The sequence below is a fragment of the Phyllostomus hastatus genome, unplaced genomic scaffold (assembly GCF_019186645.2).
Source record: "Phyllostomus hastatus isolate PE091 unplaced genomic scaffold, TTU_PhHast_1.1 phas_scaffold_78, whole genome shotgun sequence".
Classification (NCBI taxonomy): Eukaryota; Metazoa; Chordata; class Mammalia; order Chiroptera; family Phyllostomidae; genus Phyllostomus; species Phyllostomus hastatus.
Window position 1 is genome coordinate 82,701,486 of NW_025334041.1, and position 13,012 is coordinate 82,714,497.

The 13,012-nt window shown below is 55.5% G+C and overlaps 2 protein-coding genes and 1 long non-coding RNA gene across 4 annotated transcripts; 2 read left to right on the top strand and 1 right to left on the bottom strand.

Annotated features, from left to right (window-relative positions):
* The first annotated feature begins 1,195 nt into the window (after positions 1-1,195).
* PCGF1 (polycomb group ring finger 1) lies at positions 1,196-3,694 on the top strand. The gene is made up of 9 exons (XM_045828201.1): positions 1,196-1,344; positions 1,742-1,847; positions 2,006-2,158; positions 2,546-2,617; positions 2,735-2,840; positions 3,020-3,053; positions 3,152-3,238; positions 3,373-3,453; positions 3,556-3,694. The coding sequence occupies exons 1-9, from the start codon at positions 1,252-1,254 to the stop codon at positions 3,601-3,603; spliced, it is 780 nt and encodes a 259-aa protein (XP_045684157.1). The 5' UTR covers positions 1,196-1,251; the 3' UTR covers positions 3,604-3,694.
* A 6,036-nt stretch (positions 3,695-9,730) lies between these two features.
* Positions 9,731-11,857, top strand: LBX2 (ladybird homeobox 2). Of its 2 annotated transcripts, none has more exons than XM_045828209.1 (2): positions 9,731-10,329; positions 11,345-11,857. In XM_045828209.1, the coding sequence occupies exons 1-2, from the start codon at positions 10,125-10,127 to the stop codon at positions 11,734-11,736; spliced, it is 597 nt and encodes a 198-aa protein (XP_045684165.1). In that variant the 5' UTR covers positions 9,731-10,124; the 3' UTR covers positions 11,737-11,857. The 2 variants fall into 2 exon arrangements, 1 of the variants encoding a protein (XP_045684165.1); XR_006784432.1 differs by lacking the exon at positions 9,731-10,329 and adding an exon at positions 10,626-10,662 and having other exon boundaries at positions 11,345-11,472.
* LOC123811752 lies at positions 10,185-11,417 on the bottom strand. Its single transcript, XR_006784433.1, has 3 exons — positions 11,284-11,417; positions 10,475-10,587; positions 10,185-10,323 (listed from the first exon to the last, which is right to left on the bottom strand). It is a non-coding gene; the product is annotated as an uncharacterized LOC123811752 (long non-coding RNA).
* Positions 11,858-13,012: the final 1,155 nt, after the last annotated feature.

Genomic DNA, 13,012 nt, shown 5'->3' on the forward strand with positions numbered 1-13,012 from the left:
AACCTCTTGCTGCTCATCCACTCCAATTCACTCTGAAGATAAAAGAACAAAAGTGTTTCTTTCATTGGGTAACCCTCTCCAAGGGTCGGCTAGCGCCCTACGGCCCACAAGCTAAAAGTCTTCTCTGTAAGTCCCTGCTTCTTCCACCACTACTCTCAAATGCACAAGTTGGCCTGCTTCCTAGCCCTCTCCAATCACTCCCCTCCACTCAGCCTTCCTTTTCTGTTTCCACCACACTTCTTCCCGCCCCGCCCCCGTCCCCAACTCTAAATTGTCCCCACACGAAGTCTTACTTCCTTCAGAAAGCCTTTTGGGATCTCCACTGGGACCCCAAAAGGCTTTCTCCCTTCTTCAACCTCCAAATGCATTCGGTGTTAAAAAACTTCATAGAAATTTATCCTTGTTTTTTAATCCCACTGTAAGTTCCTGGGGACAGCGGTGTACAAGCTTCCGGGGCCCCCTAAGTTTTCCCCAAATACTGGGCTGAGCTTACTGCAGGGGATCGCTGTCTCAGCTTGTGTGTGTGTGTGCGGTAGTGTCCTAGTCGTCCTCCCCTCCTCCTTGGGCATCTGCTCTGCATTAGTCTGTCCCAGGCCTCCGCAGGCGCCTATGATTGAATCATCATCATTAACGAGGGCCTGCCCCCACCCCGTCCCCGGCGGCAGGGGAAGGATGGGGGTGGGGGTAATGTAAGATTACTACCAAGTCTCTAGGGTTCCCTCCTCCCCGACATCCTCTCCGAGACTCCGCAAAGCCCGGGAAAACTCCCGCTCGGGAGTTGGGGGAAGGCCCTCCATCGGGATGAAGCTCCTTAACGTCAAGGCGTCAGCAGAAGAGGGCGACACTCCCAAGAGAGGGACCGGGAGGGGTATTAGCCGGGTGGTTGTCACAGGAGCTGGACGACCCTGAGCGGAGGCGGGTGGAGACCATCGGGCCTTTTCGGGTAGGAGGGGAGTCTCTTGCTGGCTCCAAAAGTTAGTCCCGAGGTCCGAGGTCCGGTAGAGTCTATTATGATGATTACTACAAAAGGTCAAGGAAAAAGGGATCCTCCCCACGCCGCCCCCCTTCCTAATTACCGGGGAAAGAGGGGGTGGGGCCACTGGGGCTCAGGTGAGCACACGGGGAGAAAGGACATGGGCGGGGACTTACAGAGAGTCAGCAAATCCAAAAAGGCCTAAGCCCTCGTTGCTGGGTGACAAGTCCCGCCCTGCAGGCGGCACCGGAAGTGGCAGGCCGGGATCAGCCTTTAAGATGGCGTCTCCTCAGGGGGGCCAGATTGCGATCGCGATGAGGCTTCGGAACCAGCTCCAGTCAGTGTACAAGATGGACCCGCTACGGAACGAGGTGCAGGGGCGGCAGGGTTACTTCTGTGGTCGGTTAGCGTTGCGAACTGGGGCCGACTAGAGGACAGGCCTTGGCTGGCCGGGCGCCCAATGCGCCTGCGCAGGGACAGGGGTTCCAGTGCGCCTGCGCGATTGCGGTCTAGTTGCCAAACTCCGGGCTAGGACGCCTGCGTACTGTGCCGCCCACGTCTTGTACTCTCCCCTAGGAAAGGAAGGTCGGGCGAATCCACGTGAAGGGAGTCCCCGCTGTGCGCAGAGCCCTCTCCTGAGCAGAGGGGTAGTGTCAGCCCTGGGGAGCTAATCCCCTGCTGACCGCGCAAGGTGCGGGGCTTGGCCGCGGGGAAGGCGCAAGGGTTGGGGCTGGGAAGGGTGATCCGTGACAGAGGTTGTTCCTGCAGGAGGAGGTCCGAGTAAAGATCAAAGACCTGAATGAGCACATCGTCTGCTGCCTCTGCGCCGGCTACTTTGTGGATGCCACCACCATCACAGAGTGTCTTCATACTTGTAAGTTTTCTGGACCCTGACTGGTTCTTCCAGGCCCTAGTTCCCACCAAGCTGGCTGTCAGCCTCTGTACTTACCTGTCCCAACCACCCAGGCACCTCCTCCAGTCCATGAACCTGATTCCCAGAGGGCCTGAGAGTCTGCTTTTCTTTTCCTGCAGTCTGCAAGAGTTGTATTGTGAAGTACCTCCAAACCAGCAAGTACTGCCCCATGTGCAACATTAAGATCCACGAGACACAGCCACTGCTTAACCTCAAACTGGACCGGGTCATGCAGGACATCGTGTACAAGCTAGTGCCTGGCTTGCAAGATAGTGAGTGACCAACCTGACTCTGAGGGGCTTCTAGAGGACTGATGCTGGGTAGCAGCTTGAGGTGACAAGGGCTTTGTGGGACTCATGTAGGTAAAGAGGTTGCTCTGACTACTGTGGCTCAGTTGGTTGGGCATCCACCTGCAAAAGAAAAGGTTGCCAGTTTGTCCCTTGGGTCAGGGCACATGCCTGGGTTTCAGGCAGTCTCCAGTTGTGGTGGGTACAAGAAGCAACCAATCAGTGTTTCTCTCCCTCTCTTTCTCTCTCCCTTCTCCTATCTCTAAAAATAAATAAATAAATAAATATCTTTTAAAATAAAGAGGTTGACAGCCAGAAGGACAGAGTGAAGGAGAGCTAATACTTTACTGCCCATACTCCACTGCCTTCTAGGTGAAGAGAAACGGATTCGAGAATTCTACCAGTCTCGAGGCTTGGACCGAGTCACCCAGCCCAGCGGGGAAGGTATGTCGCATGACAGCAGGAGGGTAAGGTAAAGCCCCCAGAACATTCTTCCTGCCCAGTTTTGCTCTCTGGGGAAAGAGGACTGTGGAACCTGTACTGCTACTCTATCTTTCTCAGAGCCAGCCCTGAGCAACCTCGGCCTCCCCTTCAGTAGCTTCGACCACTCTAAAGCCCACTACTATCGCTACGATGAGCAGCTGAGCCTATGCCTGGAGCGGCTGAGGTGAGGGGCAGGTCCTGGGCTGTCTGAAGTGACACTGTCAATGACACAGGGCCAGGGAGGGGCTCAGGGAGAGGGTTCCTAGTAAGGGAGTGTCTGTTCCCTTGAAGAGAGTCTATCACAGCTCTGCATGGGCATAAAGGAAAGATAGGGCTCTCTGACCTATGTCTGTTTCCCCCCAGTTCTGGCAAAGACAAGAATAAAAGCGTTCTGCAGGTGAGAGGGGCTAAGGGAGGGCCTCTCTAAGGAAATTCACTTCCCCAGGGCCCTTCTCTCACACACCTTGTCTTCTTCCTTACTCTCCCCACCCCCAGAATAAATATGTCCGATGTTCTGTTAGAGCTGAGGTTCGCCATCTCCGGAGGGTCCTATGCCATCAGTTGATGCTAAATCCCCAGCATGTGAGTATTCCCACAGTAGGTTCTTTTGGGAGGGGGAGGGGCCACAAAGGGAGGGAGAGAGGTTAGAATGGACCAGATTAGTTATTGATGGTGTAAGAGGACAGTTTGTAAAACTGCTCCTATCTCCCTGCCAGGTGCAGCTCCTTTTTGACAATGAAGTGCTCCCTGATCACATGACCATGAAGCAGATATGGCTCTCCCGCTGGTTCGGCAAGGTGAGCCAGGTCCAAGGCAGTACCAGGGCAGGGGTGGGCTGAGGGGGCCTTTCAGGTAAGGACTCTCCCACTGACTACTTCTCCCTCTTGCTCTCCCCTCAGCCATCCCCTTTGCTTTTACAATACAGTGTGAAAGAGAAGAGGAGGTAGGGGCCAAGCCCCATCCCATCCCTCCCCCCTTCCCTCCCCAGATATTTATGTGAAATTAATTGTGGCTTTATTTTTTTGAAATAAAAACTTTAATAAAGCACCTGTCTTCCTTCTTTCCTACCACACCCTCATGCTTTGTCCTATGTCTTGCTTCCCTCATAAATCCTCTGAGTGTCATCAAGAAGGATGTCCCTCAGTGAATGACCAGAGAAGAGGGATAGAGGACCCTATACATGTAAAACTCAGAAAGTGAACTAAGTGAGGCCAGGCCACCCACACCAGCTGTTTTTCGTGAAGGGAAGTTTTTCTGGAGGGGAGCTTTCACTGTCTTTGGATGTTGCAACCTGTGATGCAGGCCTAAGTAGAGGGTTCCTGATTCAAGAGTAGTGAGTGTAGGGCTTGGGTTGGACAGTGGCCACTGCAGAACTGAAGAGTGATATTTTAAAGAAAAACCTAAAGATTTGGACTGTGAGGAGTCTAAAAAAACAGGGGCATGGGGCACACACAGGGATAGAGTTGGAGACCTGGCTGCGTATACAAGATTCAATGCGCCTTCAGGTAGCTGGGTTAGGGGAAGCCAGGCTATAGAGAGTGAGCTGGTGCCCAGGAGAGCAAAGGCAACTCTAAGGCACTCTACAGATAATTCAGCAAACATTCCTTGTCCTCATGAGTCTGGCCATCAGCACTGGGCTCTGGAAATGAACGCAGCCAGTGTCCCTGTTCTCCAGGCCTCTTACTGGGATAGCCAGAAACTTGCCTGACTGGGATAGTAACAGGGAGGCTGAAGGCCTAATTAACAAATGCGCTGGGACAAGTGGGATGGAGCAGGCAGCACAAATGTTACCATATCCCAAGTTTAAAACCTAAATCACCTAGCTGAGGTCTGATCTCCAAGATTCTGAAAACTTCCCATGTTTCAGGCCTCATGCCCCGGAATGCCTCCCCACCCCTAACCCCCTCCACACTCAGCTGTCCTATGTGTCATCTCCTCCAGGAAACACTCCCTCAGTCAATCAGTGCTTCTTCCACAGACCTTGGGCCTGTCTCTACACCAGCATATGAGGTCTATCCAGAAAAAGCCCAACTATTAAATATGAAAATGGTTTGCATGACATCGATGTAACCTGGCAGCCAAGGAGAGTTGACTGAAAAGCACGTGCATGAACAGTGACAGCTTCACTAGTCAGTGAGGGTGGTAGATGCCATTGAGTGAGCCTGTGTACTGTGCGGCTGGTGCATTCAGAATGACTGAGAAAGCAGGGGTGTCCAACCTGCAGCCCATGGGCAGCAAGCTGCTCAGGATGGCTATGAATGTGGCCCAACACAAAATTATAAATTTACTTAAGACATTGAGATGCTTTTGTGATTACGTGTCACAATGTATTTAATATTTGGCCCAAGACAACTTTTCTTCCAGTATGGCCCAGAGACACCAAAAGGTTATACACCCCTGGAGTAGAGCAACAAATCTGCCTCAAGTTTTGCATTAAGTTTGATGATTCAGAAGGCTGCAGCTATGGGTAACTGGTGATTGGCAGCTTCATCACCACAATGCGCCAACTCATGTATCAGATCTCCTGCAGAGTTTTTTGGTGAAATATCAAATCACCAGGTGACTCAACCTCCAATAGCCCAGATTTGGTGCCCTGGGGCCTGCCTTTTCCCAACACTAAAATCACTTTTGAAAGGGAAGAGATTTCAGATCCTTGATGAGATTCAGGAACATATGATGGGGTAGCTGATGGTAATTGGGAGAACTGTGTGAGGTCCCAAGGTGCCTACTTTGAAGAGTACTGAGGTGTCATTGCCCTGTGTACAATGTTTCTTGTATCTTCTTCAATAAATGTCTCTATTTTTCAAATGACATGGCTGGACACTTTCCAGACAGACCTCCTGTATCTCAAGATTTTGGATTAATTCTGTCTATCCCAGAGTTCCCCACCGTCTTCTGAAATTTAAGCTGCAGCAGAGCACTCTGCGTTCAGGCTCTTCCCAAGGCAGTTAATGTGTGAAAGGGGGTTTTGGGAGAGTGATTTGGAAAGGAGAGGTGTGAACTAAGGGGAAAGAGAATAGAGACACCTCTGGGGGCTCTTCTTTGCCCAAACAGCTGCAGGAATTGGGGAGTAGTCTGGTTGGGGTTTGTCTTGGGTCAAGAATGTCCAGCTAGAATATAAGGCTGCCAGAGGCCCCTAGGCCTGAACACCAAGCCGAGAGATGAGGCCTCTGATGACATACACATGGCTTGTGGCCAAGGAGCAGCCAAAGGCACTCAGGCCTGGACCTGAGGTGGAGCAGTTGCCCCACCTCATCCCACCTTAATGGAACCTCATTTTTGCCTGTCAGCGACTGTGGTGGCAGCAGCTGTGGGGCATTTTCCCAGGTTGCTGATGCAGGCCAGCTGCGGGCTGTGTTGTGTCTCTCTGTCTCTCCCTGGTCTACGGGCTCGGGCTCATCAACCCCGTTCCTGGCTACTCCACGCAGACCCCGTCTCCTGGGGTTACTCAGTTCTCTGCCTGCGCCAGGACAGGTGAATCAACTCCTCGGGTTCTCTTGGGCTCTGTGACACAGCACACGTGCACTGGCCCTGTCCCCAGGGCCTTTGACCTTGAAGTACTTTCAGGTGTAGGTGTTAGTCCTCGCCTGCAGGGCCCCCGCCACCCTCGCCATCCCTGTGGGTGCCTCTGCTGTCCTTTCTCACCTAGCTGCTTTGGCCTGGGGGAGGAGGGACCAAGATTTGCACCCCCCACCCCACCTTTGGCACTGAAGGAAACCATCCCTCTCAGCCTAGCCAGTCACTCCCAGGACTTGGGGGAGGGGAGGCAGGGGTGAGGATAATGGACTTCCCTGTGACAGTGAGTCTCAGGCTGTATGTAAGTTTGTGTGGGGGCAGGAAGTGTCTGAGTATTCTGTGCTCCCCGCTCCCAGCCTGCAGCACACCCTCAGCTGTCAGCGGTTACGCAGAGCTTGTGAAACAGTGTAAAAGAACAGAAGGAACTCAAAAACTTGAGTCCCTAGAAGTATCGAATCTAAAATTTCAGTGTTTAAATCAGTTCACTCTGCAGTAACATTTGCTGAAAGAAAAAACCACCCCAGAAGTGTGCAAGATGGATGGATGCCCTGCCCAAGCTCCTCTGCTTGGAGTTTCCTCCCTGAACCCCCACCCACTTAGCTCGCAGGCAGGCTAAAGGCTTCGAGGGGCAGGGGGCAGGGAGTGGCAAGCACATCTCTGAGACTATCCTCTGCACCTCCCCAGAGGGGTTATTCTGGGGATCCCCATACGTACCCCCTCCCCCCAAACACACACACACAATTCAGGGCAATGACTGGAGTGAGAAATCCAAAGAGTAAAAGCAGTTCATTGAACAGATCTCCATACCAAAGAAGAGGGGTGTATCTGGAGTGGGCCTGGGTAGAGGAACTTGCCAGATGAGAGGGTGAAAAGGGTAGAGTAGGTGAGAGGTGTGGTGTCAGGGAGTGAGAGATAAAGGGGGGGGGGTGATGAGGAAGGGGAAATCAAAGGGGTGATGAGGGCAGGTGTGAGGAAGCATCATTAAAAGGGATCTGAGCCCTGACTGGTGTGGCTCAGGTGGTTGGGCAGTTGCACTGAAAGGCAAGAGGTCTCCATCCGGGCACATGTCTCAGTTGTGGGTTCAATCCACTATCCTCAGACAGGGCACATACGAACAGGGGGTGTGGGAGAAGCAACCTACCGATGTTTCTCTCCCTTTTTGTCTCCTCCCTTCCCTTCTCTCTAAAAATAAATAATTTTTTAAAAATTTAAGGGAATTGAGACACCTTCCCAAGGGAGTGAAAATCCAAATGTGGAGCTCTCTGCAAAGGGAGAGGGCAGAGGACCCCTGAAGTGTCTGAAAAGAACCAGGAGGGGAATCTGAGGGAGGCGCGAGGGACTGCTGCTCGAGAATGCTGGGAGAGGAAAACGCTGGAGGGCAGTGGTGAGTGATTCTGTCTGGGTCGCTCTGGTGAGGACCCAAGGCAGGGAGGGCTGGACCACAGTTGGGGGAGGAAGAGGCACACAGCAAGGAGCACCAGAGCCTGTCTCCCAAGGGCTTGGGGCTGGGCTCCCAAACTGGGGTGGGAGTAGTCTGAGACAACTGAGCTCCCCTGCAAGCCCCAAACCCAGGCTTAATCTCTTAATCTTCCTCATTAATCACTCACCCTCCTATGACCCACTCCTAGGATCTGGTTTCTCCCCAGCTCGGATTCCAGATGCTTCGCTGGGAAAAAGTGCCCCCCTGTGGCCCCACAATCGTCGGGACACATCGCTGGCTGCTGGGAAGACCTCAGTTGGGCTCTGCTGTCAGCAGCCTCCTCCCATTACTAGTCTCTCTCACCCTCTCCTCCCCCAAACTCACATGTGGGGATTGCCGAACCCCATTGTGCAACCCCATTACCTGAGCCCACTTGCAGGGCAAAGAAGGTAGGCAGCAGAGACAGCAAAGGCCCTCGGGAGATCCCCACACTCCCCACAGACACACACTGGTAATCGAGAGCAGAAGGGATGACAAATGCCACATAGAGGGTGCAGGAGTGAAAGTGGTAGTGTCTAGTGACAGGCCTGGGACCTGAGCTAGCCAGTTCCTGCAGCCTCCTGGGACCCTCTTTAATTTCAGATTAAGTGAAACCACCAGGGTGGTTCAAAGGGCTAAGGCCTTCAGCTAGGAGGATCTCTCCTGGCCCTGCTCTGCCCTCCACCATTGACAACCAATTAACAAAGTCCTGAGGCATCTCGGCTTTCTGCTGTGGCCTAACTGTGCTCTCTGACCCATTGGGCTGAGTTGCTCAGACTGTTGCAAGGGCGCTTTGCGAGTGTCTGTGTGTATGGGGGATGGGATGGTCAGTGGAAGGAGCTTTTACTAAGACCCTGTGTTTCTCCACCTTTGTTGGGTGGACTAGGTAAGTGCCTCAACCTGCAGTTCCCTACCACCATGATCAAAGCGTCTTCCTGTCTCATCAAGGATTCTTTGGCCCAGGTGCCTCAGATCTCCCAAGCTCTGTTTGGGGCACCCCAAATACTGGCTCTACTTGCTCCAGGGACTAGACAGGTGGACCCAGAAGATCACTGCACAAATGGTGGGAGGCACAGATGTTTACAGAGACTAGGTGACAGAATGGACAGTCCTGGGGTGACCAGTCGGCTTCTTTATGGCACTGTTTGAAAAAACTAGAAGAAACCCATCATAGAGAGTTCCGAGTGTGAGTTGCCCGGAGTGGCGGGCCTCTCTGTCTCCAGGCCCTGGCTCCACTCGCTGTCTTGGTGTGACGTCAGAACAAAAGCCTTGCCTTGTTGGGCCTTCTCTGGTGCAGCGGCACTATCCCAGAACTGCCCTATTCCTATAAACGAGGGTTGTGGAGGTGCTCGCCCTCGTGTGAGCCCCAGACTAGATTAGCTATGGGAGAGAAGAGAGAATGACACACGGGACGCAGGTACAATGGGAATGAATATCCCAGGCCTTGGAGTTTGGCTTGGCAGGGGTTTCTGTCCTGGAATCAGGTTGGCTGGATGAAGCCTGCCCTTCAAGTCACTCATCTATACGGCAGTGGCCCCTCCCACCACCGCTCCTGCTGGCCGGATTCTGGGCCTCCGCAGGCTAGGAAACCCCTACTGGGACGACGGGAGCTTAATAGGGAGACAAAGATATACACTGATAGACTGATGTGTAACCAGAAGGCCCTCTGTGGAGGCCAGTCTTGACTGGCAAAGACTCCCCCTGGGCGGTAGCACTAGCTCTGGGTTTGCTGTGTCCTCTCTCCTGAGCGCCAGGTCTCCAGCCTCATCAGATGTTCTGACTTTCTCAGGGCTTCTGAGCCGCGCTGGGACAGCCTTGGGTCCAGCCGCAGAGCCGGCCGCAGTCCACTCACCTGTGCGTGCGTGCTTGCGCAGCGCATCCCCTCGATTCCCCCTTGCGGTCGCTCAGCCTGACCAAGTCCTTCCAACTCTTGAGTCCCCCCAGCTCCCCCCACCCCGCCCGCCGCACTAATAACTTCCAGCCGCCGGGACTTCTTTAAGAGTTTTCAGCAGAGATGGGGAGGGGACGAAGGGTCCAGGTCAGGAGACTGAGGTCCTTCCTAGGGTGAGATCGGGGATATTAGCACAGTCGCAGCCAGGGAAAGCAATTTTATTGCCGACGAGTTTATGAGCCAGAGCGGCGGTTAGGCGGGGAGTCTGCGGCACACAGCATCTGGGGGCCGCCCAGGAAGGGTCCAGCCAGAGTGACCCCGGGTCGCTTCGGGCAGCGCGGAGCAGCCAGGTGGCCGGACCCCGAGGGGTCTTCCACCGGCTTCTCTGAGCACCTCCTTAGCCTGTACAAATATCGCTGCTGCGGATCCACCACGGCCCGGGGTTGGGGAGCGGGGGCGCAGGAGGAGGGACACGCGGGGCTCAGGCCCAGCGTGGGGGGCGGGTCCGAGGCGGGGGCCCAGATCGGGAGCCGCCCGCTGGGGCTCAGGCAGCTTTGGAGCCAAGAGGAGCGGGCGGCAGAACCGTCACAGCCTGGCCAGCCATGAGCTCGGAACCTGAGCCCCAGGCAGCCCGGACACCCTTCAGCATCGCAGACATCCTAGGCCCGCGCTGGGTCCCCCGAGGACAGTCGGCGTCGCCGCTTCCAGAGTTGAGCGCAGCTCCTATGTCGCCGCTGTGCGCGCTGGAGAAGCTGACTAGTAAAGCTTTCCGTGGACTGGACGGGCGCGCCCTGCAGCCCTCTGAAGGTACAGCGCCGGCCGGGTCGCGCCCTGTGACTTGGCCTTCTCCCCATGTCTCTCCTCCAAGTTCCCGGTCTCCACCTCTGTTGCCCTGGCCACCACCCTACCCTGCCCTGCTCCCTGCCCGCTGCCCACGTGCCGGGACTCGTACCTCCAGCTCCTCCCCGTCCGTTAGTTCCAGGCTCGGCAGCTGCTCCTGGAGGCCGCCAGCGCTGAGGGGCAGCACAGGGCTGTTCAGAGTTGAGGGACCCTTGGGTCCTTTCGCTGTAGGCGGGGCAATCGCGACAGAGAAAGGCCAGAGAGAAGGAGACAAAAGGCCTGAGCCGAGGCTGTAAACAAGTGAGTTAGGGCAAGGGCAGAGCAGAAAGCGATGGAAGGCGGGGCTCGGACCCCTCCCGGTAAACACGCTCCACTTCAAACCCCCTCTCTTCTCGAGAGGGCGCAAAGACTTGAAGGGCCTTGGAGTGGCAAGGGCCCCACGACTCCGGACTTTGCCTTTTCTTGCCCTTTGTACTCCCACTACCTACCTGCCTTTCATGCTAGAGGAGGGTGGGAGCGAGTCACTAAACCAGAGTATGCTGAGAGGGCCCGACACAACCCACGAGTCTAACGAAGGGCCCGATTTGGATCCTGTTACCCTCACCATGCCCGGGCAGCTGCCCTGCTCCGACCGTGGTTGGCCCCCACCTCCGTTGTCGGCACCAGCCTGCAAGCCGGCTCAATCGGGGGCTCCCGCAGGCTTCAAAGGCCCCGCCCCAGGAGGCCAGACCTTGCGCCCTCCTCCTCCTCCCCTCGTAGCAAGCCCTCAGCCTGCAGCCTCCCGTTCCCCAGTGGCTGGTTCCACTTTGTGTCCCCACACCCTTCTTGGGCCTGACCCTCCCGCAGTTCGCCAAGAGACCACGGTCTAGTTCCATCCCCTCACCCCCACCCCGGCCTGACCCCATCCCCAGCTTTTCCTACCCGCCGAAGCCCGATTTCTGCAGGCTGGAGACTGACTGACGGCCGCCCTATCCCCCCGCAGGCCGAGCGGCCCCGGGTGCTCTGGGCCCCGGCCCGGCTGGCCGCAGACGGCGAAAGTCACGCACGGCCTTCACGGCGCAGCAGGTGCTGGAGCTGGAGCGGCGCTTCCTATTCCAGAAGTACCTGGCGCCGTCCGAGCGCGAGGGGCTGGCGGCCAGCCTCGGCCTGGCCAACGCGCAGGTGGTCACGTGGTTCCAGAACCGGCGTGCCAAGCTCAAGCGCGACGTGGAGGAGATGCGCGCCGATGTGGCCTCGCTGCGCGCGCTGTCCCCCAAAGTGCAGGGCCCGCTGGCGCTGCAGGAGGGCGCCCCCTGCCTCGGCCTTGGTCCGGGCCCCGCGCGGCCTGACTCCGGGCCCCACCTGTCAGACGAGGATATACAGGTGGACGATTGAAGGCGAAGCCGCAGCCTCAGCTCTGGAGCCCTGGGCTTTTTTACCTCCTCGCCTCTGCGTTCCGCGCCCTGTCCGGGTTATGGGTGGAGGGCGATGTCGATCCTGGCCAATTCCAGCTCACAGTTCCAGACGCCAACCTTTCCTAGTTGTTGAGAATAAAGTCGAGACTACCGAACCACGACTCGATCCCACTCCCAGAACAGTAAGAGCAAAATCCGCTGGTTATTTCGGATATTCCGTGCTTGGCACTGTACGGAGCAGTTTCTTTTAACTTCTTAATAACCCTACAAAGTAGGTGATATAATTATGGCCATTTTGCAAAGGAAGAGCCCCCAGGTCAGGATTTGGTCCTAAGCGCCCAGCCAGCATTCAAAGCTCCGCAGACTCGAGGCTGAGGAAGGGGATGGACCTTTGGTACCTGCGGTGAACCTCCCCTACTAGCAGCCTGGGTCGTAAGACTCCACAGCACCTTTGATCCCCCACAGCCTCAGAAACACTGTTCTTAACCTCTAGACCGGCCTCAAACTGACAACGGCCTCCCGACTCTTTCCTCTTTCCCCGCCCTTAGGTCATTTGTTAACGGAGCCAGCAACACTTCTCCCCGCCCTCGCCAAAAGAACACTAAACTGAGTCACAAAGTGGTGCGCGTTTGCGGGGGGGCGCACGACACCCATACTTTCAGGACCTTCAGTCCACAATCAGGCAGAAAATGCTCCCACTAGGACGGTGGCAGTGGCAGTGTCGGGAGGGTGGGATGGCCCGACCAGGCCTGCAGAGGCGGAGCTTAGAGTAGCTGCCTTGAGGGGTGGAGAACCCAGCCTACCTCCGCTGCCAGACATTCTGAGATTAATTTATTCCACTGGAGATTAACCAGCCTCCTGCAGTATGATGGGGAGGGAAGGCGAACACTCGGTAGCTACAGGCCTTCCCCTACGCCTGGCCTTCCCAACTGATCAGCAGGAAACTATGCTTAGGCCTCTTCCCTGCTTCCTGTCTCTCCGGATCAGTCCCTCCATCCTCCTCAGATCTTCCCAAGCATCTGCCCAGATGCCACAGTCCCAGTTTCAAGGGTTCGAGGGTGCAGAGCTAGGGCCTGAGTTGCAGGTGGAGGTCCCAGGAGAAGATATTTCAGGGAGGGTGAACAAGGCTGGAAGGCAGAAGGAACCAGGCATTTTCAGACAATAGCTACCACTTATTGAACAGTTCCAGGTGTCTTACACCAATTAATCTTCACAATAACCCCATAAGATAACGAGGCTTTCATTTCAAGGATGAG

Excerpts from the sequence above, each read along its gene's own strand:
- LBX2 (XM_045828209.1), top strand. The coding sequence starts at position 10,125 with ATGAGCTCGGAACCTGAGCCCCAGGCAGCCCGGACACCCTTCAGCATC. Across the intron at positions 10,330-11,344 it reads CGCCCTGCAGCCCTCTGAAG|GCCGAGCGGCCCCGGGTGCT; the intron begins GTACAGCGCCGG and ends ATCCCCCCGCAG.
- PCGF1 (XM_045828201.1), top strand. The coding sequence starts at position 1,252 with ATGGCGTCTCCTCAGGGGGGCCAGATTGCGATCGCGATGAGGCTTCGG. Across the intron at positions 1,345-1,741 it reads TGGACCCGCTACGGAACGAG|GAGGAGGTCCGAGTAAAGAT; the intron begins GTGCAGGGGCGG and ends TTGTTCCTGCAG. Across the intron at positions 2,618-2,734 it reads CACCCAGCCCAGCGGGGAAG|AGCCAGCCCTGAGCAACCTC; the intron begins GTATGTCGCATG and ends TATCTTTCTCAG.